The sequence below is a fragment of the Emydura macquarii genome, unplaced genomic scaffold, assembly GCF_026122565.2.
Source record: "Emydura macquarii macquarii isolate MOO-44397 ecotype Brisbane River unplaced genomic scaffold, CSIRO-AGI_Emac_v2 contig_2994, whole genome shotgun sequence".
NCBI classification, from domain to species: domain Eukaryota; kingdom Metazoa; phylum Chordata; order Testudines; family Chelidae; genus Emydura; species Emydura macquarii.
The window spans coordinates 3,378,374-3,405,020 of record NW_027133131.1 but is presented as its reverse complement, the minus strand read 5'-3'; the positions used below and the strand labels follow the sequence as shown (position 1 = coordinate 3,405,020).

Genomic DNA, 26,647 nt, shown 5'->3' with positions numbered 1-26,647 from the left:
CTAGACCAGTCATTATTTTACAGACGCCCCTTTAATTTGTTGCCTTTCTAAGATAAATAGAGACCAGGGACCAGTTTGCAGGCACATGCCTCTGAGCAAGCCAACTGGTTTACAAGTGGCATCCAAAGACTTCCTAAACTCTCACAGCCTCTTGCTACTCTGACCATGTCTAGCTGAGCCATCTGGAGAGGTCTCCAGAGTGGAGACCAATGGGGAGAAGGAGCTAAATTCCCCATTCTTTCTTTCCCTGTGTACAGCTGGAGAATGCTTCTTCCATGCCCTTGCCTATCTCAGTCATTGCTCCTCTGTGGCCACCTTTTTCCTCGGCTCCGTACTGGCCATCTAGCCCTGATAATGTAATCAGCAGCCATCCGCCGCTGAGGGGAATGGCAATGACTGAGAGAAGCCATCCTAGGTATTGTCAGGTCAGGATTGAGAGCAAACAAAAGTCCCAGTACTGTTTTTGCTAACTTGCAAACACACCAACAACGCCACTGGAGAGACCCATGCCACCCTTGTGTTTGCTCAACCACAGCTTCTTGGCACACGCAAGGTTGCTGGTCGAAGCAGAGTACATTACTCTTTAACTACGTCTGTTTCACTTCATGTCGGAGTAGCCAGGCTTCTCATTCACCGGCCCTGACGTGCGTCAGAACCACAGGTCACTGGAGTATCCTGCAGCAGGTCTTTGGCCATTAACTCTTCCACTGCTCATGTGGGTGGCAAGCCTGTTTGGTGGCACTGGGAAGCCATGGCCATGGTGCCACTGAGAAACCCACGTTACAGGAACCAGGGTTGCCGCCTCCCTGCAGGTGCTGTGGTTATGCAGGGGAAAGTTTCCCAATGTTCCCTGAGGATTCTGCAGACAAATTCTGTTTCTCACGGGGTCACGGCACTAGGTTCCCTCCCTTGTCAGTCAATGGTTTAAGGCTCTCCCCGGCTCCATGAGCAGCCTGAGTTCAGCACCTTGAGCAGTTGACCTCCCCCCATTTGAGTTCAGGGAAAATCACAAAGTGGTTTGCCCATGAATTCTGGGGTGTCTGCCCAAGAGAGGTTCTGTCACAGCAGGAGATGCTATAGAAAGCGAAGTGAATTGTGGTACATGCTGAGAAAATGACTCTCTCCTTGCCTGCAGTTTTCCAACAAGGTTATGGGATGGACCGTTGTGATTTGGGTGAGTCTCAAGGGAAATTCCAGAAAATGTCCAGAACCTCAGATTGAGTGTCCAGGCCAGGGATTGGAGTCTCAGAGGTTCTAGGACACTAACAGGAAGCAGCCACATTCTCCATCACAATTCAGCTGCTTTCTGGGGGTGACGGGGTGGGGCAGCTCCTGCCTTCTCAGATTTACCCAATCTGATGAACATTCCATGCCCCACCACCCTGTGTTTCCACGTCAGTCCAGGGCCCAGTGTCAGCCTCCACTTCCTCCGCAATTCGCCTTGTGCAAGAAGCATTTCCCACAGGGGGCCGCTCCTCTTCCACGGTACTGTGGCTCACGCCCAAAACGCCTTTCTCTGAACGGAAGCCCTGCTCTGGAGTCCAGCATTGTGAATAGCTGAGAAGTGCCCCACCTCTGCACTGCGTCCGGCTGCGACTGCTCTCTCCCCAGAAAGTCCATGAGTCACCTCAATTACCGTAACATAGCGGATGATACCATGGTGATCACAAAGGCTGTTGCACAACCCCACAGCTAGTGGGTTCCTGTTCTTGTCATGAAGTCAGGACTCCTCAAATGCTGAGGGTACCTTTCTCTTTCCAGGAAAAACCAAGGGCTACAGCAAAAGACCTCAGATGAAGTCCTGCGAGAGGAAGAAACGTCCAGTCTGGGTCATGGTCCATGCAGGGCCATGGCAAAATCCATCCCATGACACTGTGGTTCCCCTGGCAATGGATGGTTTGTGCAAGGGGATGGGCCTCGAAAAGGAAGCCCAGTTTGGTATAGCAACCAGGTTACTCCTTATGCACAGTTAAATTTTCCTGTCATACATGCACACAGAGACAATCGTCTTCAGAGCATTCCTGGGCCACAAGTCTCTCTGCTGTGAAATGCACCCATTTGCTTCTGCAGCAACGCCATGGAAGCTGCACAGGGTGATGGTCATTTGGGGAGTAGAGAAGTTGATGGGGAGCCCCTTGGGAAAGCAGACAGAGAAATGTACTTCTTCCCATATCCATCAAGTTGGATGGCTACACCCTGTGTATTGACCCCTGAGACACCGGAGATGGGAGATGACAGAGCTGGAGGCTGGTTGTGGAGATAATTGCAGCTTGTTCTCAAACACCTACCTACTTTGGAGCTGGGACTTCACCACAGACATAGGAACACAGAATTTGCCTGTTGGATCAGCCCACTGGTGCGTCTAGTTCAGTGCCCTGACTCTAACCATGGTTAATACGTGATGCCACAGGGGAAAGTATAACACACCTGCACATGTGCGCACACGCGTACACACATACGCACAAAATACACCTGGCCATTTGTGCAAAATTCCTTCCTGACCCTGCTTGTGCCCCATTGAAGCATGAGATTTGGTTGCTCTGGTCTTATCATAACTGCAGACTTTGACTTAGCTCACAAAAGCATCTCATGCCACCGCTGCCATCCCTTGCTAGTAAAAGGAATCCTAAATCCTCTGTGGGTTTTTCAAGAGAATATCACGAAAGTTGCTACATCCCAAACGCTTTCCTGCTTTTTGGAGCCAGAATATCATTTTTGTGCCCAAGGCACCAGTTTTTCACTATGGCTGAATTCGTACTGGGATTGAAATCACCCAGTTTGAGCCCAGCACCCGTGCTTTAGATATAGCCAGCATTTAATTAACTTTGGAGCCAGCATGATATGGAAAGTGCCATCAGGATGAAGCATTCAGCGCAGAACTATGCTGATTTTCACCATTCCTCCTGCCTGGATTCCCGTTACAGTGGTGTGCCAGAATAGCATCATATTCTCATGTCCCTCTGAGTCACTGAGAGACTCAACTGGTATGTGATCTGTCAGATATGTTCGTCATAGTGAAAGTGAAACATTCCCCCATATGACTAACACACTGCCATTGCCATGCAGCAGTAGGTTTTAATCCATGCCACAGGATACCAGCGCAACATTTTAATAAAGGTTCACTCAGAAATGCCCATATAAGAGGACACTAAGGGACATTGTTTTGCCATATACTGGCAGCTCCATTAGCCTGTATCTGGACTCATTTTGGAAATATTAAATGCTAGTTACATTTCTTTCAATGAATGGACGTTGGTACCTAGTTCCCCAATTACAGTTTGGAAGCAGGTTACTTTTCAGAGCCTCAGAGAGCAGAAATGAGCTGTCAGATCCTGGTTATTTAAAAAAAAAATTAAAAAAAAAGCTGCTTTCGAGATTGTCTGCCAGGTATATGGCACATCTGGGGTCTGGCAATGAGTGATGGAGAGAGGATGCAGATCACTCAGTTCTCCATTGCAATGTTGTGTTGGTCCATGGCTGGCTCTGCCACTTTCTCACTGTGTGAGATCACCCCAGTTTTGCCAGGGGGAAGCTGTGAGGTTTGATTCATTAATTGTGCGAGGAATGGAATCCTGGCCATGCAAAGAGCTACCAATAACGAGGCAGGAAATGCTATGAAAAGCAGGCAGTCTTTGTCCTTTGAAAAAACCCTACTCAAATTCCCCAATATTTTCCCAGCATTCTTAGAATTTTGCTAGCGGCTCATTAATTTGAAAAGATGTAAACAGTCAATGGCCCAAGGTGTATGACTCACAATTAGCTTCAACCCCCACATACCCCCTATGGATTGATTTCCAGTAATGTCCTGGCCACATCCCATGTGTCAGCCAGGGGGAAGATGTGTGTCTGTGTGGGGAGGTTCCTTTTAGTTCCAGCTCCTCCTCTTTTATTCTCATTGTCTGTCTTTGTCTCCCACCCCTCATGCCCTTGTGGGCTGATTCCCACACCCCAGATCTAGGCTATGTCTAAGCTTCCCATCATCAGACCCAACCTGTAACTAAGATCATGCTTTGGTTGTCTGCATGAGCAAACGCTGTAGCTGTAATTCACCAGCCCGTGCAGCTTTGCCAGTGGTAGCCAGATGGGGCAGACGACATGGTGGTTAAAAACACACGTCATGTACCATCTTTAATCTACAGTTTCCTCCATTGCTGTCTTCCGTGGAGCTGAAGCTAAACAATTTGCTGGTGTAAGATAGAGCCTGTGGGTGCAACTACCTTGCTAGGTGTGGGTGGGTAAGGTCCATAGTACAATCGCCGCATATCCCGTACCACCCCAGAACCTCAACAGCTCTGCCGATGCTGGGATTGTAGTGAAATTCTCCCACTGGACAGTTTGTGAGTGGGATGTTGGTGGGGCTGGAGGGGGGGGGCTGGAGGGGATCATTGGGGTGGGGGGTGAGTGTTCAGTGGATTTGATGGTCAGCTAGATGAGTTTGGGGGTCAGTGCGGATGGAGGGGGGAGTCAACAGTTTGGGTTAGGAGGGCCAGTGGGGGTGGAAGTCACGGGCCAGATGGATAATGGGGCTTGGGGGATCAGTGAGTTTAGGTTCAGTGGGGCTGGGGTTCAGGGCTCAGTAGGATGACAGTTGGGGGTTAGTAGGATGGGGGGTGGAGGGGCAGTGGTTCTGGAGGTCAGTAGGATGGGGATTAGGGGATCAATGGGGTTGCATTGGGGGGGTCAGAGGTCAGTATGATGGGGGATGGGGAGTTTGAGTTCAGGTCAGAGGGGCTGGCATGAGGAGTCACTGGGTTTGGGTCAGAGATCAGAGGGGGTGGGGCTAAAGGGCCAGTGGGCGGAGCTGGGGTTCGGAGGGGCGGGGCTGTGGAGAGGGCCCTGGGGGTGGAGCCTGCCTGGCTGGCGGCCATTGGCCAAGGCCGTGGCGGCCGGGCGGTGGCGGGCCCTTTAAAGCGGGCGCACGTGGCAGCGGCGGCGCACTTCCCGTGACGTGTGTTTTCTGCGACTTCCGCTGCCTGAGTCCAGCGTGTTGTCCTGTAGCCGCCGTGCGCGGGATCTCCACGTGGGTCAGGGGGGCCCGGCGCGGGGGCGCCATGGCGGGGGCCCCGCCCCAGAAGCGCTACTACCGGCAACGGGCTCACTCCAACCCCCTGGCGGACCACACGCTGCGCTAGTGAGTGGGGGGAGGGGCCTGAGACCCCGCCCCAGTGAGACCCCCCCAAGTCCCTTGCTATGGGGGGGACCCTGACTCCCATCACCTCGAGCCCCCAGTATCCTGGGAGTCCCCTGATCTCCCGCCCCGTGGATCCCCTATGTCCTAGTGAGCCCCCTTCATCCTTCCCGTTTTGGGGTCCCCCGATCTCGAATTCACTGTACCCCGGCGGAAGCCCCTGATCTCATCTGCCCTCATCGTGAGGGAGAGCCCTGAGCACCCTGTCTTCTGAAACAGCCCTCCTGATTTCTTTCTGCCCACTGGCGGGGAGCCCCTGAGCCGGGAGAGAACCCACCACCTCACCTTCAACCCCTTATTTATCCAGGGAAGGCCCCTCCCCAACCCTGAGACGCTAATCCTTCTCGCCCAGCTCCCCAAGGGACCCAGATAAATATTAGAGAGAGGGAGGAGAGGAGTGGTTTCTAAATCCGTTCGTTTGCCAGAGTTCAGGTGCCTTACCCCGGCTGGGTTTCTCTTGACTAGGATTTAAAAGAACAGTGTTCCTTTGACATTTTATAAACCTGCGTAGATAAGGCAGGGAAGGCTCCCCTCCGGTACTAGCTGGTCGAACTGAAGCGGTGCCTGGGCTGTGTTTAAAAGTTTACACTCAGGCCAGGTCTACGCTCCAAGCTCGTGCCAGCCCACTGTGCCTGTCACAGGGCTTAGGAGCTGTGATATTTTGACCGTCCAGTAAAAGTGTAAATGTAGTTATACAGACAAAACCCTGCTTTTGTTGGTATGGCTTGTTTCGCTCGGGGAGGCTGATTTAAGCGATATCAGCAAAAGTGCAGTTTCGCTGGTATAAGCAGTATTTGCTTCTAGCGCAAAGCCTTCCAAGTGTTGACCTGACTTGCCTTGTCTACAGATTGAGTCTCTTGTTCCAACAACGCACCTTTTAAAGTCTACTTGGAAGAAATCCTAAGAGGCTGCTGATGGTGTTTTTACGTACATTTTTCAAAGTGTTTAAGAATCACTGGCATCATTGCTTCCTGAAACACCCCTGCAATGTGATGAGTGCTGGCAGTTCTTGTAGGAAGAGACAGCCCCTGCCCAAATTGCTCACAATCTAAGGAGGAGCTGGAGCTGTTAGTGTTTCTCCATCTATCTAACACCAAATTAGATTGGGGTCCACCTATATTCCCCAGGGCAGGATTGTTTCCTGAAGTCTTTTGTTTGAGTGTTTGTCCAGCTTGAAAGGGTCCAAGCAAGGACATTTTAGAGTAGCAAATACACTGGCTGCTTTCCTATTGTCTCTTTTAATTTAGCTCTGTCTCTGCCCCATTCTCTGTAGTCCCACAAAACCTGAGGAAATGAACTGGTCTGAGTACTACCCTGAATTCTTCACCCCTTTGACCAGAGATGATCGTCACGATGACCCGAAGGACTCCGAGGAGAGAGCGAAGCCCACGGTGCATGTTGAGTTCGCTGACATTGGCTGTGGTTATGGAGGCTTGTTGGGTAACTTCCCACTGATGCTTTTCTGTCAGTCTGGATGCAGCAGGTTCTAGATGTGTGGGAGCGGTTAAGGCTGGCTTGGAGAGATGGTTCTGAGGGGGGTGCGGGTTTGCCAGGGGTAGCCTCTTCCTCCTCCAGATTTGGGTCCAGGCCCAACTTCATGCTGTGAATCAAGTGAGCATCTCGGGCATGTCTCTGTTGACGGCCATGAATCCCAAAGCACGTTGCGTGAAACTATGCATGCTTAGCTGAGGCCTAGTGCTGACACCAGCGGAACTGGCTCCTTGATCTGTTCTGCTCAGAGCTGAGACTCAATGGGGCAAATTGGAAACAGGTTGCACTGTTGGTCATGTGGTCAGAGAGAGCAGGTTACCCTGGGCAGTCTCACCCCGATGTCCCTATAGATTCTGTAATGCAGAATGCCTCTGTCTGGGATTCCTCGGCCCCGGCTCTGCCCTGAAAGCAGCTCTCCTCTCTTACAGTTGAGCTGTCTCCCCTCTTCCCCAACACCTTAATGCTGGGCCTGGAGATCCGAGTGAAGGTTTCGGATTATGTCCGCGACCGGATCCAGTCTCTGAGAGCATCCCATCCTGGGCAGTACCAGAACGTAGCCTGTATCCGCAGCAATGCCATGAAGCACCTGCCCAATTTCTTCCACAAGGGGCAGGTGAGATGCCAAGGGGTTGCGGGTCTCCCCCACTGATGTCACAGGCAGTTGTGTAACCTCTTGCTTCCAATCCTTGTCATCCTTAGGGCGTGGGTAGCACTCACTCCCCACCCCTCAAATCCTGGGAACTGTTACAAGAGGATAAATAAGCTTCCAGAAGACGCCCCATCACCTGGGTGTCTGGGAACTTTTTAATCTATTCCCATTTGAAGGAAATGCTCTTTAGCTTCCCACTTGTAGAGAGGAGACCCCAACCCTGATGTGCTTTAAACAAGCTGTAATTCTGTCCCAGAGACACTGACAGTGGCTGGGGGCTGCTCCCATAACTACAGTAATGCTCCTTCACGCCTGGGGAGGATGCTCTGATAGCTGCAGTACTGATAGGGTTAACAGTCCCAGGAGGATGGGGGGCAGTCAGTGGGAGATGGCTCCTATAACTGCAGCTATGCATGGGGTTATTGCGAGTCAGCTGGAGGATGCTGTGATAACTCTTAAGATAATGCAAGGGGGATGGAAGGCCTGGTCAGCCAGAGAATGCATCCATGGCTATGGTGATGTCAGTGGGGCAAGGAGGTGTTTGCTCTGCTGGCTACTGTGACTTGTAGGGTCACTCTCTTCCCTTCCTCTCGGGGTTGCACCCTATTTTTTGCAGCTGGCCAAGATGTTTTTCCTCTTCCCGGACCCACACTTCAAGAAAACTAAGCACAAGTGGCGGATCATCAGCTCTACCCTGCTGGCTGAATATGCCTACGTCCTGCGCGTCGGGGTGAGTTGGGATCAGCCGGGGCGCTGAGGGTTGTGTGGGATCTCCGGTTAGGGGAAGACCCTGTGGATAGGGAAAGAGCCTCCCCACCCCACACACGCACATGGGTGTCTCCCTCTCCCCCCCCCCGCCGAAGAGAGGATTTGCATTGTTCCTGAATCAACAAGTAAGACGGGGCAGGGTCCAGTTTATTGCAAGGGTCAGAGATGAGGCACAAGCTTTCTGGAACTCGCTGGCTCAATGCAGGTCTGTGCGCTGATCCACTGGTAATTTCCTAGGGCCCCGGGGAGTCGGCGGGTGTGCAGGGTGGCCCTGGCTGGGACTGGACCACAGCTCAGCAGGCAAGAGGATTCTGTCCTCAACTAACAGAGTTTGCAGGTTTCTCTCAAACCCAGCTGTGCCCAAGGGCATGGTGAATAAGCCCCACTTACCGCATGGGAACCATGGGTCCCAGCATCGTGGGGTTGCCCTTTGCCCTATTTCCTGCAGAGCTGCACTGGGAGGGTTTCTTGTAGGCGGAGCAAGCCCGTTGCCCGCCGTCAGCCGTTCTCACCTGCCCGGTCATGACTTAGCCGCCCCGGGCAATCCGGCGGCTGCTTCCTGTGTCGTCACCTTGGGATGGTAACTAGCAGATCACATCGGGGTGATGCATATATGTTGGCCCCACCCAGCCCGGCTGCGTGAGTCACAGGCAAATCCGCTAACATCTCCCCATGATGTGGACCCCGAGGCAGGAAGCAGGGTTGCCAGCCCTCCAGGACTGTCCTGGAGTCTCCAGAAATTCAAGATTAATCTTGAATTCAAGATTGTCCCTGTGATGAAACTTCCAGGAATACGTCCTGCCAAAGCTGGGAAAGGCTTGGCACCCGGGTGCCCGGCTAGCGCAGGGCTTCCGTTCTGCCGACTGCCCGGGGTGGGGAAGGAAGCAGCCTCATGAATTATTCACGAGATCGTAATCACCAGGGCTAATTAGAGCGGGCGCCTCAGATAGTTAGGGAGGAGGTTCTTGACCGCAAGCTGCTCTGAGCAGAGCTTTTCCCCCTGTCCATCACAGCCCTGAGGTTTCGGTTGGTGGGGAAAGTCTCCTTATATGGCACTAGCCATTTGGGGTCTCTGGTTTTCCTGCAGCTGGGATGCAGAATGCCTGGGGTGGGGGCTGACCCCGAGTAGGTGTCCTGAGGTCTCCAGCGGCCCCTGCACATCCCCTCCGTGGTGGGCTGGTCCCAGCTAGCTGGGGATCCTCAGACGGATCCATCTCTCGTTGACGGGGGGCCCTTCTCGCGCAGGGCCTGGTGTATACCATCACAGACGTGGCAGAGGTGCACGAGTGGATCGTCAGGCACTTCAGCGCCCACGCGCTCTTCCTGCCGGTGCCCTTGGAGGACTTGGTAAGAGCGAGGCTCGTGGTCGCCGAGCGCGGTTCGGGGAAGGAGCCCGAAGGGGAAATGTTTGCACTGGCCGGGCCCCTGCACCCATCGCGGGATGACTCAACCTGCAGGAGGTTCTTCCTTTGCATTGGGGTTTCCAAGAAGCCCACAGAAGCTGGAAAGTGAAACCTGGTCCCGCGCCACACCCTCTTCTCTCTTTGCTTGTTCACAGGCTGGGCTGCTTATTGCAGGGTTGCTCTTGAACCGGGGGGGCGGTATGTGTGTGGAGGGTGTGTGTGCTGTTGCTAGGGAGCCCCCCCAGGTTTGTCCTGTTACTAGGGAGGGTGTGGGTTGGGTGCACGGATGCCGGGGAGTGCTGGGGGGCCACGTGCCCTGGGTTTCTCTCCTTGCTAGGCACTCGCCAGCGGTGGCCTTGGCTATGAGACACTGGGTTTCGGGACCCAGCGTCCCCTGCCGCCCATCTGCTGGGTCCCGGGGGTGCTACACGCCATGGATCGGCTGGCTGTGCCCAGCACAGAGCCGTGACCCCTGCCAGGCATGGCCAGTTCCCGTTGGCTCACCCGGGTTGATGCCGGCAGGGTTCTCAGGCCGGGTGTGATGGAGGCAGCCAGACCGGATCTTCGTTAAGCTGGAAACGAGCCGGGCAGATGGAGTCCCCCTAGGGGAAGGGGAGGCGCCGGCACACGCAGTAACCACCCTTTCTCTGCCAGGGGAGCGATCCCATCGTGGGGCTCCTGGGGACCTCCACCGAGGAGGGAAAGAAGGTCCAACGTAACGGTGGCAAGACCTTCCCTGCCATCTTCCGGCGCGTGGAGGACAAAGCCCTGCCGGGGGCGCCAAACACAGAGCAGCCCCAGTGGGCTCCGGACACGTGACTGTGGACCCGAGAGACAGGTGGCCACGTGCCACGTCCTCCCGGGCCCTGGTATGCAGCGTTCCGGGCAGGCCTCTGCCCTTCCTCGCCCGGTGCTGAAGGGGAGAAGGGTGGATCGACACCAGCGGCAGCCCTTGCTGCTCTGAATACGGAGAGGTTGGCGCCTTTCCTCCCAAGAAACGCACAAGGAGCATTGCTTTTTACCTCTGAGACTGACCTGGCGGATGCTGCGGCCGTGCCCGGCAGGGAGGGCCAGCCACGGGGACCTCTCCCGGGGCTGCAGCTTCCGCTCACACTTGATTGCTGAATAAAACGTGAGCTCGCAGCCCCGGCTGGACTCTCTGTGGGCGGTTGAGGGGTGTTTGGATGGCACCTGGCCTTGACTGCAGAGGCGCTTCGACCTGGTTCCCACCAGGAACCTAAAGTGAGGTTTGTTGCCCAGCCCCTGCCTGGGCAGTGGCACTAGGTGTCGCCCCTGGGGGCTCATCCCCTTCCTGTCCTGCACTCCAGGAGCAATCTCACTGCTCCCCCCAGGGCCAGTGCTGGGCCTGTTTCCAGCCAGGCTTCCAGCTGCAGTGCAACTGGGCTGGACATCTCCTCTCCATGCCACTGGTTGAGGGGAACTGCCCCAGCCGAGTGCTACTGGTTATTTGCCTCCTTTAGTCTCCTGCCAGGTGAGACCGTTGTGGAGCTGTGACGGTGTCCCCTTGAGCCCTGCCGGGGAGCTGTGGGGGGGCCCGTTTGCGATCGACTCAGCGCTCTGATGTGCCAACCGCTGTAGAGACGGAGAAAGCTTGGACGAGGTTCTTTGGGGCAAGAACTGGCCTCCCTGGTCTCAGCGTGGGGTCTCTAGGCCCGGCTCTGTTGCCGCTAACTGAACCTGGAACAAGGTCTTTGCCTCAGTTTCCACACTTCCGGGGTTCTCAAACTGCCCCACCCGCTTGTGCAGGTCAAATGGACACCCTGCCAGCGGTCTAGGTTGTTAAAACAACACAAGTCTGCAGAGTGTGCGGCAAGTAGGTCTTCCCTGGTTTGGGGAGGGGACACATTTTGCCCTCGCTGGTGGAGTAGGAAGTCCCGCTCCCCTGGGCTACTAGGGAGTGATCCTGGCTCCCAGGTTGGGCTAACACGGCACAGGTGGGGTTGAGCCGACCCACTTTTAAAGGTCATTCTGCCCTGTGACAATCCAGCGACTGTATTGTGGATCTGCCCCAAGGAAGGGAAGCGGTTGCTGCTTTTTTCTTCTCCCCTCCACCCATACGAGCGCTGTGTCCAGTCTGTCTGTGCCCCCCGCGCATCCTGCTCGCCACCGAGTCCCCCCCCCTTGCTCGTGCCCACAGGTTAGTCTCTCTGGCCATGGGCTGCAGGACCCTGGGTGGGGAGGTCTGGGTTGCGGTCCCTAGGGGGGTGAATTCCATTGTTGATGCCTGTGCAATGAGCGTCGCTTCCTGTGTTGCAAGCTGGGTAATTCCCAGGGATCTGGTGGGGAAGGTGATGGTGAGGGGCCTGGCGGGAGGTGGTGTCTGGGACTTCCCAGCCAGGAGCCTTTCAGTAATCAGCCTGCTAAATACAGAAACTGAACTAGCGTTGCCTAACGCAGGAAAAGGAGAATTCCCTCTCGCATGCGCTCCTCTGGCTGGGAACAAGATGCTGCCTCATCCCTCCAAGCCTGCTGCAGCCTGGGGAGTCTAGGTTCAGCTGGGGGATGCTCTGCTTCCCTGGGGAATGAGTAAGCGGTGGAGCAGGCATGGCATATCCTTAGTGGTCACCTCGTTGGGCTCTTCCAATGCAGGGGTTGTGGGGAGTGGGGCTGATCTGATGGCTGGGTGTTCCTTCCTGCGCCCCAACTGGCTGAGTAGGGGGCCTGCAGCTTCCCGGTGTGACTCAGCTATTGGTCTTGGAGACCCTGCTCACTGCGACCGGACTTCGAAGGGGTTGGAACCCCAGGGGCACGCCCTGCCAAAGGGGTGGCCCAGCCAGATGCTAACTTCCCAGCAGGAGCATTGGCCAGCAAAAGGGGCAAGGGATCTTCCCTTCCAAAGATGCTAGATCCACCCCTTTCCTGCTATTCCCTTCCCAGCAATGGTCTGAGGAAGGTGGGGGGGAAAAAGCTGGCTGGAAAGTCCCCCACTTTCTATGGGGCCGGGTGGGAATCCAGCAGGGCCGAGCATTGGTGGTTTGAGGCTTTCCCCGAAGGGAGAATGCAATGAGCCACCTCTGCCCCCAAGCCTGAGTCACTGCTGCGATTTCCCCTTTGCATTGCTCTCCGTGGGTCCAGCCGAGCTGAGGGGAAGGGTTGGATTCCCGTGCAGTTGGCTGGTTACCCCTTTAGTTTGGCAAAGTGGATGAAAGTTTGGCTCTGGCTTCCCATCCTCCCTCTGTCCCACCGGGCCTTGTAGGGGGCCCCTTCGGTGGTCTGCTGGGCCGGGGGCTCCCTGCCTGGCATGTGGACCCCATCCCGCTCGGGTGGGTGGGGAGGAATGATCTCAGCAGCTGCTTGTCCAAGGGAAGTGGCTTTTCCCGCACAGTTTCCAGAGAGCTGGTTTCTGCCAGGGAAGCCAGAACCTCGGCCCTGGAAGCACTTGAAAGGCCAAGTGTCGGGCTGCCTGTCGGGCCGCCCCAGGTGCCAGTGGTGTTGGGGGTCCCTTCAGCTCCGCCTGGCACGGCATCAACACCGCAGCCTCTGCGCTGGCATGTCCGTCCGCCGGGCTGCTGCTTCCTCGCGCCCGACTCCTCCCTGCCCCTCGCGGTGCTGAGGACGAGGAAAGGAGCCGTCTTGCTCTTGGCCGGCCAGCAAGCCATGGCTGGGAAGCACTGGGGGGGCCGAGGAGCTGGTGAGGGGCCCTTGCTCTGGAAGGGGTGGGGGGAATGATGGGCTGCGAAGCGGGTGAAAGGGGCGGCGCTGGTGGCCGTGGAGAAGGCCGCGCGGCGTCACGGCAAGAGGGAAGTGGTGCCCATGGGCTCTGCCTCGTCCGCTGCTTCCTGAATGTGGTTCCAATGGGTCAGTCCCCACCCACAGGAGCCCTCCCCAGCATCAGCTGCCTTGCTGAGAAGGACTCCGTCACCAAGGAATTGCAGCGAGGCTGGTGCTGTGCCCCCCAGAGCTGAGCGGAGAGCACATTTCCCTGGAGCTGCGCTGACAGCAAGCAAGCTGCAAACTCTGCAGGGTTCGGTGAAGAAAGTTCCCTTAATGGAAGGCCGCCAGTAATGGAAGAGCTGATAGAAATACTTTCTATTGTGCCAGGGGACAATGCGGGTGCGGTAAGAGGGACTCCAGCCGGCACAGCTCCCCGCGCCTCCATGTCAAGTGGCCTTGGGCCGCTGGCTCTGGGTTGCATTTCGCTGGCTTTTAACACGGGGGTGGGAAGTGCAGCCGCGAAGAGAGATGGGCCCGGCGCAGAGCAGGGATGAGAGCCATCTGCAGAGCAAGGGCAGCTCAGCCGGCGCGCTGGCGTGTTACTGCTGTCGGCGTTTGGGGGACTAGGAGGAGTGATGTGGTGGGGAAAAGGGGGAGCGGGTGGGGGACTGGGTTACTGCTTATATCCGTGCAGTCAGGTTTGCTCATTCTGGTTTAGCGGTGTCTTCCCATGAAAGTGAATTCAGATTATAGAAGGGGCTGAATTTAAAGCACAATAGCCTGAAACAATGCCCTGTGCAGACAAGCCCTTATCCCCCCGCTTTGCCCTGGTGGAAACGCAGGAGAGAATCGGGGCCCAGAGTGCTGGATCCGCCCCGGGTGGCTGTTTTTCCCTTTAAGTCCATAATGCTGGTTTTGCTGTTTGCAGAGCTGAGCGGCTGCTGGCTGCCCTGACTTCTTATTAATCTGGCCCTGAAACAACGCGCTTCCTCACTCTCCCTGGCTGGTCAGCTGCAGCCTGAGCCCTTGTCTCCTTTGCCGTGCCAGGGAGAAGCAGAAACCGGAGCAACTTTTATTGGCCTTTCTGCAATTATTGCTTTGATTCAAATTGCCCTTGGGCCAAAGACTTGCAGTCAAGGTCCAATTAAGGTGCTCTGGAGCCTTAGCCACCCCCTTCTTGGGGTCCCCCACAGCCCTGCCCCCAAGCTGTGGCTTTACCCCTCTTTATGGCAGTGGGTATTAAGCCGAGTGGGGCAATTCATGCTTCTTGGAGCTATTGTTTCAGGCTCTCTGCAGACTCAGGCAGGCATCAGTTGCTGGTTTGCGACGTCTGGGCTACACTGGAAAATTAGGTCAAAAAAATCCACACCCGTGAGTGGCATAGTTAAACTGACAAGTCCCCATGTAGACAGCACTAGGTTGATGGACGAATTCTGCCATTGACCTAGCTACCATCTCTCAGGGAGGTGGATTTTCTATGCTGACGGAAGAACCCCTTCTGTAGGCATAGGGCATGTCTACAGTGAAATGCTTCAGCTGTACTATTGTAATGTTTCAAGTGTAAACCCACAGGCAGGCAGGCAGCTATTTGCATTATATATAGTTTTTTGCTTCCATGAGGGCTAGAAGCCTGATTTTTATTTTTAAAGGAAAGCTGAGATTCTGAGCTCATCACATGACTCCAGGAGCTGGGGCCCTCGGCTGAGGTTTATAGCATCTCGGCCTTAATCCGCCCTAGCTGTCATGTTCTGTTCCACCAGATGTAAATACTCAGCCAAATCTGGGCCCCCAGCTAGGGCAAGTAGTTCAGAATGAATGGCTTTTGCTGGTAGTTGCAACTTCCACTGTGCATCCTTAAGGAAGGGAGGCGGGAAATGGAACATCTGGAGAAACACAGCTGGCAAACTCAATTCACGAACGCCTCGCTTGGCACAATCTGCGATCCGCTCTGGGTCACTCACAGCCGCCCAGATCATTGGCTGCCCAAATAGGCCGGGTTCTCCTTCCCAGCCAGTTTGGGGCCAGATTCTGCTCTCAAACAGACACAGCGCAGATGATGTCAATGGAGTTCCCTCTGATTTGTGCCCGTGCGACTGGATTGGGCCCCCGGCCTCTGTTAGCAGGCGTGCTCCCCTTCAGTCAGAGAGGCACGTTTCCTCTCTGGGCCTACTTCCCTTTCTCCATCTTGGCTATGCCAATTGAAAGCTCTTCGTGGAAGGGGCTCTCTCTCCAGCCGTTGGTTCGGCACCCAGAACCATGGCGCCCTGATATCCCTTGGGGCCTATTGGTTCTGCCATAATAGGACAAAACACAGACGTTGCTCCTGGCCTGGTTTTGGGGGGGGGCAATCTGCGACCTGACATCTTCCCGGAGCAGTTTGTTTCTCTAACACTGGCTTCCTCGGCAACTCAGGTGCCAGGCGTTCCTGTCGTCCACCCCTGATGTGCCCAGAACCAGGGCCCCCACACTGGGGGGGAAGGGTACATTTTACTGGGGCCCGGAGGCCCTGGGGAGACCCGGCCCAGGCTGCAACCCTCATTATCATGAGGAAAAAATTAGTTCATGGCTCACGAGATGGTATGTCTGGGATGAGGGATTGTGGTATGTGTGTGGGAGGGGGCCCGTGCTACAAGTTTGGACTGGGCCTGAGAAAATGATGCTTGGGCTCTGTCCAGAACACAACTGAATATAAAGAAAAGCTTGATTCTCTGCGTGTCTCTTCATTCAGCTGCCTGCTCAGCTACTAGATTGGAGCTCTGCCCGCCAGGTTCCCTGTGCTTCCCTGGTCCCATGGGTCATGCCCAGCTTCCATACTCGTCATGCCTGCTGCGGAGGGAAGGGCCTGATGGCAAAGAGAGGCGGCATAGTTAAGGGTCAGGCTGAGCAGATGCCAGCACTGGACAAGAAGGTACCCAAGCGGCTGCCAGGACCCCGCTGGAGTCTCTCAAGTAGCGGCCCTCTTTATAAGCTCAGCGCAGCTGCTTCTCAGTGCGTGGCAGACAGGCTCTGCCCAGACGGGTTCTGCATGTGCCGCTCCAGCCCTCAGTCCCCCCCCAGGGAGCTCATAACTTGGCGGGATGAGTCCTCAGCACGGGCCCACGTCTCCTCTGATTCAGGTGGCCGTGTTATCGCTGAAGGGCAGCAATACAAGATTAAGCAACAACCCACCCCGGCTCCGGGCATCCTGCCCGCTTGTTTCCTGAGATCTAAAGGAGGTCTGTGTGGTCCCGGGTTTTAACATCCTCCTGCTTGTTATTATCCCACTGCCCTCCTCCCCCATGGTGCAATGACAGCTAGAGACATGGGGAAATCGTGATTTGCTACTACCACTGAATAACAAAGGGGTCAAGACCCCCGCTCGCCAACAGCCTGGCCTTTGGATGAGACACAGTGGCAGCTAGCCAGGTGTCCTCGCCGAGTCCGTTCCTGTGCTCTGTATTACTGAACCCAACCCCCTGGTGCCTCCTTCATGGATCAGGACCTCATTGTGCCAGGCGCTGTACAATAATCATAGAACACAAAGATGCTTCCAGTCTCCGGAGCAGACCCACTTCCAAAATGCAACCCCAGCCCTGCACTGGGGTTTTAATGTCTCCGCCAAAGGCTTCCAATGCAGTTTTGCAAGGCTTTGAGTTCAAGTCCCACTTAGGCTAGGAGCTGCACGCACACAAACATGGCGTTAGCTTGGGTCAGACTCCCTCCATTCTGGGCCCGCTTTTCTTGTGGGGGTGCGGCTCCTTGTTTGAGGAACTGCTGTTCACACCCCTCCCCATGGAGCCTGGGGGGCATGAGTGTGAAGAGACACACAGGACCCAAGCCTAATTTTTTCGGGCTCAGTACAGCCCCCCCCCCCCCCCCCTTGTTACAAATCACCAAGATTTGCAAATCTCACAAGATCTGGACAATGGATACAGGGATACAGGGAAATAAGTTTCTATCAATATCCTCAGGCATGATCTACAATTTAGCCTCAATTTTTTCCTCATGGTAATGGGGGTTGCAGCCTGGGCCGGGACCCCCAGGGCCTTCAGGCCCTGGTAAATTGTACCCTCCCCCCATGTGTGGGTCCTGGAGACACACAACTGTAACAGAGGTTAAAATACTCCCCCCCCCCCCCCCTTTGTGTCTTGAGCTCATTCATGTGCTCGGTTCACTGGTCTGGTTCACTTGGAGGGGGGGGAGACTTTTCCCTCTGCCCTGTTATGAAACCAGCTCCTCCCCACCCAGCCACTGAACCAGAGTGAATGAATCGACCTCTCTTCCTGCCTTTTAACCCCTCGCCCTGCAGCGCCCCTGGAGCTGTCTGCTTTGCGCGTCATCCGCTTGCCCCAGCCGGCCCCGTGTCCTGTTCACTTTCATGCCTAGTTTCCAAGGCCAGAAGGGACCGTTGTGATCATCTCGTCTGACGCCCTGGGTAGGGCAGGCTAGAGAACGGCCCCAGAATAACTCCTCGGGCAGGTCTTTTAGAAATGCCCGACCGGGGTTTAAAAATGGTCCGTGGTGGAGCATCCACCACGACCCTGAGCCAACGGCTCCCACGGCTAATTTCTGTTAAAAACTCCCTCCTTCTTTACGCTTGCGGCTCTGCCCTGGCAATGGAAGAGCCCCCCGGTTCTGGGGCCAGGAAGGGCTACCGAATTGAGCTGTGGTGCTCATCTTCCCCTCCCCACACCACATCCCCCTCTGGGCCCCTTCTCCCTCCATGCTCCTCTGGGCCCCTCCCCTTTCCCTCCAGGTGCCCATCTCTCACCCCCTCTATTAGCGGGGGTTGGTCCTGCTGTGAGCAGGGGGTTGGACTAGTTGACCTCCTGGGGTCCCTTCCACCCCTCATCTTCTGTGATTCTAGATGTCCCTATCCCGCCCATGTACCCATCTCCCCCAGGTGCCCATAACACCCCTTGAGCTACCTCTCTCTGCCCCCCCAGGTACCTCTCTCTGCCCCCCCCCCCCCAGGTACCTCTCTCCCCTGCCCAAGTTGCCCATGTCTCCCTCCCGAGGTACCCACCCCAGACACCCATCTCCGCCCTGCCTTACACCCTCGGCCCCTTCTTTCTCCCCCTCCCCTGCAGATGCTTCTGCCCCGTCGCCCGAAAAGCCACGTGGCCAGCAGCCTGCTTGCTTCAGGCCCCCCGCCGAGCCCACCCCGCGTTCTGATTGGGCAGCCTGGGCTCCTATGTAAATGACAGAACAACTGACTCACGTAAGGGAGGGGCGGGGATTGGCAAAGAGGATGCAAGGGGGCGGGGCCTCCCTGGCTCCCCTCTGCGCGTCCCACTATAAATAAACCCCGAAAGATGCTGCCTGCAGTCGGAGTTCAGCTGCTCCCTACACCTGTCCAGCGCCACGATGCCTCAGACCCTCAAGCTGGCCAGCCGGGCTCCCCTGCTCTCCAGGGTTTTCCCCGAGGCGTGGGCTGAGCTGGGCTTCAAGGCACCGGCCAGAGTGATCAAGACCCACAAGACCCTGGAGGACATGCCAGGACCCAGCGCTCTGGGCTTCTTCATGGATCTCTTCTGCAAGAGAGGGCTGGCCAGGCTGCATGAGCTACAGGTGAGGCGCTTGCTTCTCTGGCCACCTTCCCACCTCGCTGCGGGGCGCCCGATCTCTTACCTGCAGCATCCTTGTCCTGCAAGGGGTCATAGAAGATGAGGGTTGGAAGGGACCTGGGAGGTCATCTAGTCCCACCCCCTGCTCAGAGCAGGACCAACCCTTACGTCTAGTATTGTCTGGCTGGCGCTGAGCTTTAAACAGGTCCTGTCTGTAGTCTTCATGCAGGGCTCAGGATCAGGTTTCCAAGAGGGCCTAGGATCTCCCAGCTCCCACGGGAGAGGTTCCCGTCGGGGCCGCAGCAGACACGAATAAGAAATAATAATGAATAAAAAGGTCTAGCTAGGGGGTTTTCAGCGAAGTCCATGGGAGTCAGGTGTGCAAAACTCCTTGCAATGCAATGCCCTGTTCATAAATCCCAGCCTGAAGGCGGGAAGGTCGGGCCAGTCACACGTGGCAGCCCCCCACCAGGATGCACAGCTGGGTTTTTGGTCACTCGTCTCTGCTGGTTAAATGGATGCCTTGTAGTGAGAGAGGAAATCAGGGATCCCGAGGTGTAGGTCAACTCCGATGTACACAGACACCGCGTGTGTCCAGCCAGGCTGGCAAACCTGTGTTGGTGTCAGGCAGGTTAACTGCACGCAGTCCGTTCCCGTGTAAATCTAACCCGGTGTGAATGGACCTGGCTGGTCCACACGACACTGACTGGGCTGCGGGACCAGTGACATTGCATTGCAGCGTAGATGAATCTCACCCTTTAGCGGGGGCTTGGAGAGGTAAAGGGGAGAGAGAGCCTGGTGTTCCAGCTCGCTGGTTCGACTGCAGCCATCACTGGGCGCTTTATGTTACGTGCGCGGGGCTGGGCGATGTGGCGGGGTTAAGGCGGAGATCCTGCAAGGCGTTTTTCTGACCCGCGGGTGTGTTACATTCTGGGTGATGATGGAGGATTTTTTTATTTAGCTCTTTGTTGTAGAAAAGGAAACAGAACTAGGGGAAATACCAGCGGGTAAACTTTATTCCCTGACACAATCTGTGCTGTTCCGCAGCGGACTGTCTGCGTAAATCCCTGCAGAGTCTCCAGAAAGTTGCCCAAAACTGGGAATACGCCCGCTCCCCCGGGACTCACCTTTAAACTGCTACGGCAAATGAGCGCACGCCTGTCGCCTCCCCGTGTGCGCACGTCTCCGCTTCGCTTGTGCGGCTCTGCAAACGGGCAGGCAGCTACCCCTGGGTTTTACACGGTCCCCACGTCCACCGCCACTCATTTTTAACTCCTTCCAAACGGAGCTAAATGAATATGCCTCCCGGGGGATGAGCCATGGCAAGTGATGCACGTGAAATCTCGGGTCTCTGGAGTGATCCATGCGCAAAACCAAACCCAACCCGTTTCTTTTCAAGCCTACAAATGCTTCGCTTCCCGCTTTCCCCGAAAGGATCTGGGGTGTGTTTTGCTGCATCCCAATCCAGCAAAATCCGCCTCTGGTGGGAGACCGTCCATGGGATGCTAAATTTGCCAGCAAAGGAGTGGAAGACGGAAGGGTTGGAGGCGAGCGCCTGGTTTACGCAGCGCACCGGTTACGCACCGTGCAGGGGGTTGCGCTGACTGTGACCCACGAGCGGCCTGTGCAGAGATTTACACGCGGGCATCTCAGCCGCTCTCGGTTTGCCCCCGGGGCTCATTGTGCGTGGCGTGGGGGAGAGGGACAGGTAGCTACAGAAACCGCCTGTGGGAAATAGGCTCCTGCAACACAGCCCTCTTCCTGGGTGGGTGCACCAGATATCCTCGTTCACATCCAGCCCCGAGCACAATCCTGCCAACCCAGGGCCCGCCGTGCGTTTTGGCTTCGCTGCCAAATCCCGCTCGACTGTCTCCGTCCGGCGGGCTCCAGGGGAACGAATCCGGGGTGGGATACCAGTGGCTGAGGCTGGAGGAGAAGGAGCGCTCTGAGTAACAGGGGGCTCCTGCGGGGCAGAGTCCAGCTGGGTAGATCAGTGACCCCTCTCCGGGCTGGGGTTCCCGGTCCTGGGAAGCCCAGCGGTCCCGGGTTCAAGCTGCTGCCGGCTGCACAAAAACACGGAGTGGGGTGTCGCCGGAGGGGAGCAGTTCGCGCCTCGCCTGGCGAAGTAGTTTCATCGGAGACGGTTGCAGCGGACGTCCAGTCCCCGAGGCTGGCGGCAGGGTGGCGCGGTTGGGCCGGGGACTAGATCTCTGTAATGCAGCGGGCTTGGGGGCGAGAGAAGCCAGCAAAGGAGCTGACCGGGGGGGTGGAGGGAAGTGAGGTGAGGAGGGGTTGCCGGCCTCCCCGGGCCTGGCCAGTGCCTTGACCCACTTGTCTGCTCTCCTAGATCGAAGGCAAAGCCAAATACGGGCCGGTGTGGAAAGCCAGCTTCGGGCCCATCCTGACCGTGCACGTCGCGGAGCCCAGCCTGATTGAGCAGGTGCTGAGGCAGGAGGGCAAGCACCCCAGCCGCTCCGACCTGTCCTCCTGGAAGGACTACCGGCTGTGCCGGGGCCACGCGTACGGGCTGCTCACGGCGTAAGTCGGCTCCCACGCGTGCACCCGGGCTAGCGAGGGGCGGGCGGGCGGGGTGGGGGCTGCAGGAAACATTTTGGGACCTAACGAGTCCTGGAGCCCGCAGGATCCGAGAGGATCTCGCTGCAAACACCCACTTAAAGCTGGGGGGGGGGGTGCCCAAGGGAGTTAGACGCTCAAAATCCCGTTGGCCTGATGCTCCCGACTCCCTTGGGCTCTTCTGCCAATCCCAGCCCCAGCGCTCTGGGTTCTGAGTGGCCCCTAGGAGCCCCACTCCCAGCGATTGGGGGGTCCATCCCGAACGGCACCAAGGAGCATCTCTGGGGGGTGACCCCACGCGGTCCTCCGGCATCCCAGCCCGGGGTTCCTGCCCGCTCCGGCGCGCGTCACGAGCTCCGTGCAAGCCCAGGCGGAGACATGAGCCGGGCAGGAGGATTGTGTCGAGCCGTGAGTCAGGGCGGGTGACTCAGCCCCCCCCGCTCCCCGCTCGCTCTGCGCTGAGGCTGAGTAAGTGTCCCGGGGCGGACGGGCCCCCTGGACTAGCCAGGGCCGCTTTCCCAGCCCGGCGGGCAGCTCGTTTGCCCCAGACCCCGCCCCCCCTTGCAGCTGGCTTGGCCTCCCTAGGGAGTGAATATTGGGGGGGGGGCACCTTCAGAGCAAGTTTACCCCCTGCCCTGCCGCGACCCCTGAACAGAATTAACACGCAGCCCCCGCCAGCCCCTCGCCCAAGGGTTCCCTGCCCCCGGGGACTCTCCGTGCTCGGCGCTGCAGCCCCGAGGGTGGGGGGTAACCAGCTCCCTTCGTGCCCTCCCAGGGAAGGCGAGGAGTGGCAGCACATCCGCAGCCTGCTGGCCAAGCACCTGCTGAAGCCCAAGGAGGTGGAGTCGTACGCGGGGACCCTGAACGGGGTGGTCGGCGACCTGCTGCGCCGGCTGCATCACCAGCGGAGCCGCCACCCGGAGCAGGTGGTGAAGGACGTGGCGGGGGAGTTCTACAAGTTCGGCCTGGAAGGTGCCTGCCCGGGACCGGGACCGGGGCGGGGGCGGGGGGAGGGAGAGGCCCGTGGTGGGGAGCAGAGACCGGAGACGGCTCTGCCTGAGACCCCGCCTTCCCCCCCGCCCCCTTCCGCGCCCCGCTGCGCCCGGCCTCGCGTCTCTGACTCTCCCCGGCCTCGCTTCCTCAAGGCATCTCCTCGGTCCTCTTCGACACGCGCATCGGCTGCCTGGAGCCCGCGGTGCCTCCGGAAACCGAGACCTTCATCCGCTCCATCAACAGCATGTTCTCCATGACGCTGCTCACCATGGCCATGCCCCGGCTGCTGCACCGCCTCTTCCCCGGGCCCTGGAGAACCTTCTGCGAGTCCTGGGACTACATGTTCGCTTTCGGTGAGCGCTGTGTGTGTGTGTGTGTGTGTGTGTGTGTGTGTGTGTGTGTCTCGCTGTGTGTGACTGTGTGTGTGTGTGTGTGTGTGTGTGTGTGTGTTTCTCGCTGTGTGTGACTGGGGCTGGGTGTGTGTGTAGCTTTGGGGCTGTGTGTGTGTGTGTGTGTGTGTGTCTCTCGCTGTGTGTGACTGGGGCTGTGTGTGTGTGTAGCTTTGTGTGTGTGTGTGTGTGTGTGTGTGTGTGTGTGTGTTTCTCGCTGTGTGTGACTGGGGCTGGGTGTGTGTGTACAGCTTTGGGGCTGTGTGTGTGTGTGTGTCTCTCGCTGTGTGTGACTGGGGCTGTGTGTGTGTGTAGCTTTGTGGCTGTGTGTGTGTGTGTGTGTGTGTGTGTGTGTGTGTCTCTCGCTGTGTGTGACTGGGGCTGTGTGTGTGTGTAGCTTTGGGGCTGTGTGTGTGTGTGTGTGGCTGTGACTGTGGCTGTGTGTGGCTCTGTGTGTGTGTGTGTGTGTTTCTCGCTGTGTGGCTGTGACTGGTTGTGTGTGACTATGGCTGGGGCTGTGTGTGTGGCTTTGTGACTGACACTGTGTGTGTGTGTGTGTGTGTGTGTGTGTGACTCCGGGCAGTAGCTCGCTAGCAAAGCCCGGGGGAGAACTGCAAGGACGTTCCACTCCCTGCATCGAATCGGGGCACTTAAGACCCTGTCGAAGATTTACATTAACCAGAATTAACCCTGCCCCCAACAAACCGCTATTTAACGGGGGGGAGGGGGGGTGGAATTAAGACTTGGGGGCTTCCAAAAGAGCCTCTGGGAATTAGAGGCCCGAGTGGCATTGACTTTTGGTGGAACTGGGGCACCTAAACCCCTTGGGTGTCTCCGAAGAAGCCCTGCCTAGAAGGGAATTACTGGCAGCGTGGGTGCAGTTGGGAAGCAGGGGCAGTGGAGGGGCGGGGAAGGGCTCCTAAACCCCTTGGGTTCTCAGCCGGGCTGAGCCGTCTCCCTTCCCTTCCAGCCAAGGGCCACATCGACAAGCGGATGGCCGAGGTGGCCGAGAGAGTCTCGCGGGGGGAGACGGTGGAGGGTAAATACCTGACCCACTACCTGGCCCGGGAGAAGCTGTCCATGAAATCCATCTACGGCAACGTCACCGAGCTGCTGCTGGCCGGGGTGGACACGGTACGTGGCTCGGACGGTCGGAGCTGGCTGCAGAGCGGGGCTCCCCGGGGGAGGGGAAGGGGTTTGAACCCCTGGGGAAACTGGGAGGGGGGCCGTGGCGGCTCCCTGGAACTGACCCCGGAGGCCCCAGCCAGGCGCAGGCGGGGGGTGCCCCTGTTTCCCTCTGGCCGCTTCCTAACCCGCTCTCGGGTCTCCTCTCTGCCCCCCGCAGATCTCCAGCACCCTGTCCTGGAGCCTGTACGAGCTGTCCCGCCACCCGCGGGTGCAGGCCCTGCTGCAGGAGGAAATCGCCCGGGTGATGGGCGGCAGCCCCGTCCCGTCGGCCGCCGATGTGGCCCAGATGCCGCTGCTGAAGGCGGTGGTGAAGGAAGCGCTGAGGTGGGTGCTGCTAGGAAGCGGGTCAAGGCTCTGCCCCCCCCCCCCCCCCCCCCCCCCCCCCCCCCCATCCCCGGGGGCAGCCACAGCCGGGCGTCTGCAGCCCAGGGAGACGGTGCATCCCCTGGGAGCTTGCAGGCCGCCTCCCCTCCCCGGGGGTGCTGGGATCCCAGAGGTGCATCCCCTCAGTGAGTGCTCTGGGGGGGTCTTCGCACCCCCTGGAGTTCTGTCCTCCCTTCCCCCCCCCGGCTGGGGAAGCGCCCCTCCCCGACCCCGCAGCCTGGAGGAGAAGCCGCCTATTGCAGGGTGAGGCTGGGTCGCGGGACCCCGGGACTCACCTTCCGGCCCCCCCTTTCTCCCGCTAGGTTGTACCCTGTGATTCCCGGCAATGCCCGTGTCATCTCGGACCGAGACATCCACGTGGGAGAATATCTCATCCCCAGGAAGGTGAGTGGGGCTGGCCCCGGCCGGGCTCAGAGGTGGGGAGGGAATGCTTGGGGGGGGGGGGGGAGCTGGCCTGGAAAAGGGGGGGGGGCATTTCTTCCCCAGTTTGCTTTACCTCTAGCGTGAGGGGCAGGGAGGCGGTGGGGAGATGAGGGGGTCTGGAGGGGGGGGTCTCCCCGGGTCCCTCCCCCCCACCCCGCTCGCGTGACACGGTTCCCACGCCTCACCCCACCCCCTTTTCTCCCCCCCCCCACGCAGACCCTGATCACGCTGTGCCACTACGCCACCTCCCGGGACCCCCGCTTCTTCCCCGAGCCCGACTCCTTCCGGCCGGAGCGCTGGCTGCAGAGGGACGCCGCGCACCACCCCTACGCCTCCATCCCCTTCGGCGCCGGCAAGCGGAGCTGCGTCGGGAGGCGCATCGCCGAGCTGGAGGTGCGCCTGGCGCTGGCCCGGGTGAGTGGCGGGCGCCGAGCCGCGCGGGCAAAACGTGGGTCCCGAGGAGGCGGGGGGGGGGGGACTCCTAATTCCTGTTAAACTGCACCCCCCCACACACACACTGCATCGGTACCAGGCCCATGGGCCCCCCTGCATCGGTACCAGGCCCTCCCCATCCACTGCATCGGTACCGGACCCATAGCCCCACTCCCCCCCCCCCACACACACACTGCATCGGTACCAGGCCCATGGGCCCCCCCTGCATCGGTACCAGGCCCTCCCCATCCACTGCATCGGTACCGGACCCATAGCCCCACTCCCCCCCCCCCCACACACACACTGCATCGGCACCAGGCCCATGGCTCCCTTCTCCCCACTGCATCGGTACCGGACCCATAGCCCCACTTCCCCCCCCCCCACACACACACTGCATCGGCACCAGGCCCATGGCTCCCTTCTCCCCCCTGCATCGGTACCGGACCCATAGCCCCACTCCCCCCCCCCCCTCACTGCATCGGCCCCAGGCCCGTGGCATGCTCCCCCCCGCTCTCGGCCCGGCTGGCGCTAACCTGCCCTCCCCTCTCCTGGCAGATCCTGATGCACTTTGAGGTGAAGCCGGAGCCGGAGGGGGGCCCGGTCAGAGCCATGACCCGCACCCTCCTGGTGCCGGAGAAGGACATCAACCTGCAGTTCGTCAGCCGCTAAGGCCGGCCAAGACGGAGCCTCCGGCGCCGGGGGGGCGGCCGAGCACCCCCCCCCCCCTCCCGGGGGAAGGACTCACGTCCGAGCCGGTGGGCTGGCCCCAGATCGGGGGCAAGGAGAGGCCGAGCACAGGCGCTGCTCCCTGCTCCAGCAGGATGAGAAGGGCCACGTGGCATCGTGCAACACATCTGGGGAGCCAGGGATGGCTTCGTGCACCCCCCTCCCCACCCCCAGCCTGGAGCGAGCGCGGGGGGAGGCCGAGCCCCCGCGACAGCCCCAGAACCGACGCTTCCTCCACGTGCGCCCCTGGCTGAGCGTCCGACCTCCGTGAGTTCGAGTCCCCTGCTCAGCGGCTGGATTCCCACCCTCCTCCGGTCATTGCCAGCTGCAGCAGCCGAGCATTTCACTAGCACGTCTGGGCCCAGCTGGGCTGGTCCCGAGGCTGGGCAGGGCCTTGGGTGTCTGCCTCCTCCCCTGGGTGTAAACCAGCGTCAGCTTTGCTGATCTCCACCAGCCTCGGCTTGGCTCAGCTGAGTTGCCCCTTTGGGTGCGTCCAACGTGTGGAAAAAGAAGCGTGTCCCGGGGGTGCCTTTATCATTTCCAACACTCCTCGTCCCTCTTCTATTTATCGCCTCTAACTTATTCGCGTTTCGTGGGGAGAAGCCGCAAAGCGCCCCACAGCCAGCGGCCGTCTGCTCCTCCCCAGAGCCAGACGCGCGGCTGTGTATTGAGGCCGGCTGCAGTGGGATCTGGCCGCCGTCAGGAGCCGATCGCACCGGCCTCTTGGCTGCAGCTGTTGCTGGTGCTTGGATATTTAACTGGTATTTATTATTCCCTGGAGAATAAATGTGACTCTTTTTTTAAAAAAACAAATGAAA

The 26,647-nt window shown here is 58.2% G+C and overlaps 2 protein-coding genes across 2 annotated transcripts; both read left to right on the top strand.

The window, feature by feature from the left end:
• The first annotated feature begins 4,953 nt into the window (after positions 1–4,953).
• Positions 4,954–12,625, top strand: METTL1 (methyltransferase 1, tRNA methylguanosine). Its single transcript, XM_067529640.1, has 6 exons — positions 4,954–5,131; positions 6,462–6,628; positions 7,108–7,292; positions 7,945–8,058; positions 9,342–9,443; positions 10,154–12,625. Exons 1-6 carry the CDS (start codon positions 5,052–5,054, stop codon positions 10,316–10,318), a joined length of 813 nt encoding a protein of 270 aa, XP_067385741.1. The 5' UTR covers positions 4,954–5,051; the 3' UTR covers positions 10,319–12,625.
• Positions 12,626–18,489: 5,864 nt separating this feature from the next.
• CYP27B1 (cytochrome P450 family 27 subfamily B member 1) lies at positions 18,490–26,647 on the top strand. Its single transcript, XM_067529649.1, has 9 exons — positions 18,490–18,724; positions 21,068–21,258; positions 22,070–22,266; positions 22,440–22,640; positions 23,647–23,810; positions 24,022–24,188; positions 24,551–24,632; positions 24,888–25,085; positions 25,659–26,647. Exons 1-9 carry the CDS (start codon positions 18,521–18,523, stop codon positions 25,770–25,772), a joined length of 1,518 nt encoding a protein of 505 aa, XP_067385750.1. The 5' UTR covers positions 18,490–18,520; the 3' UTR covers positions 25,773–26,647.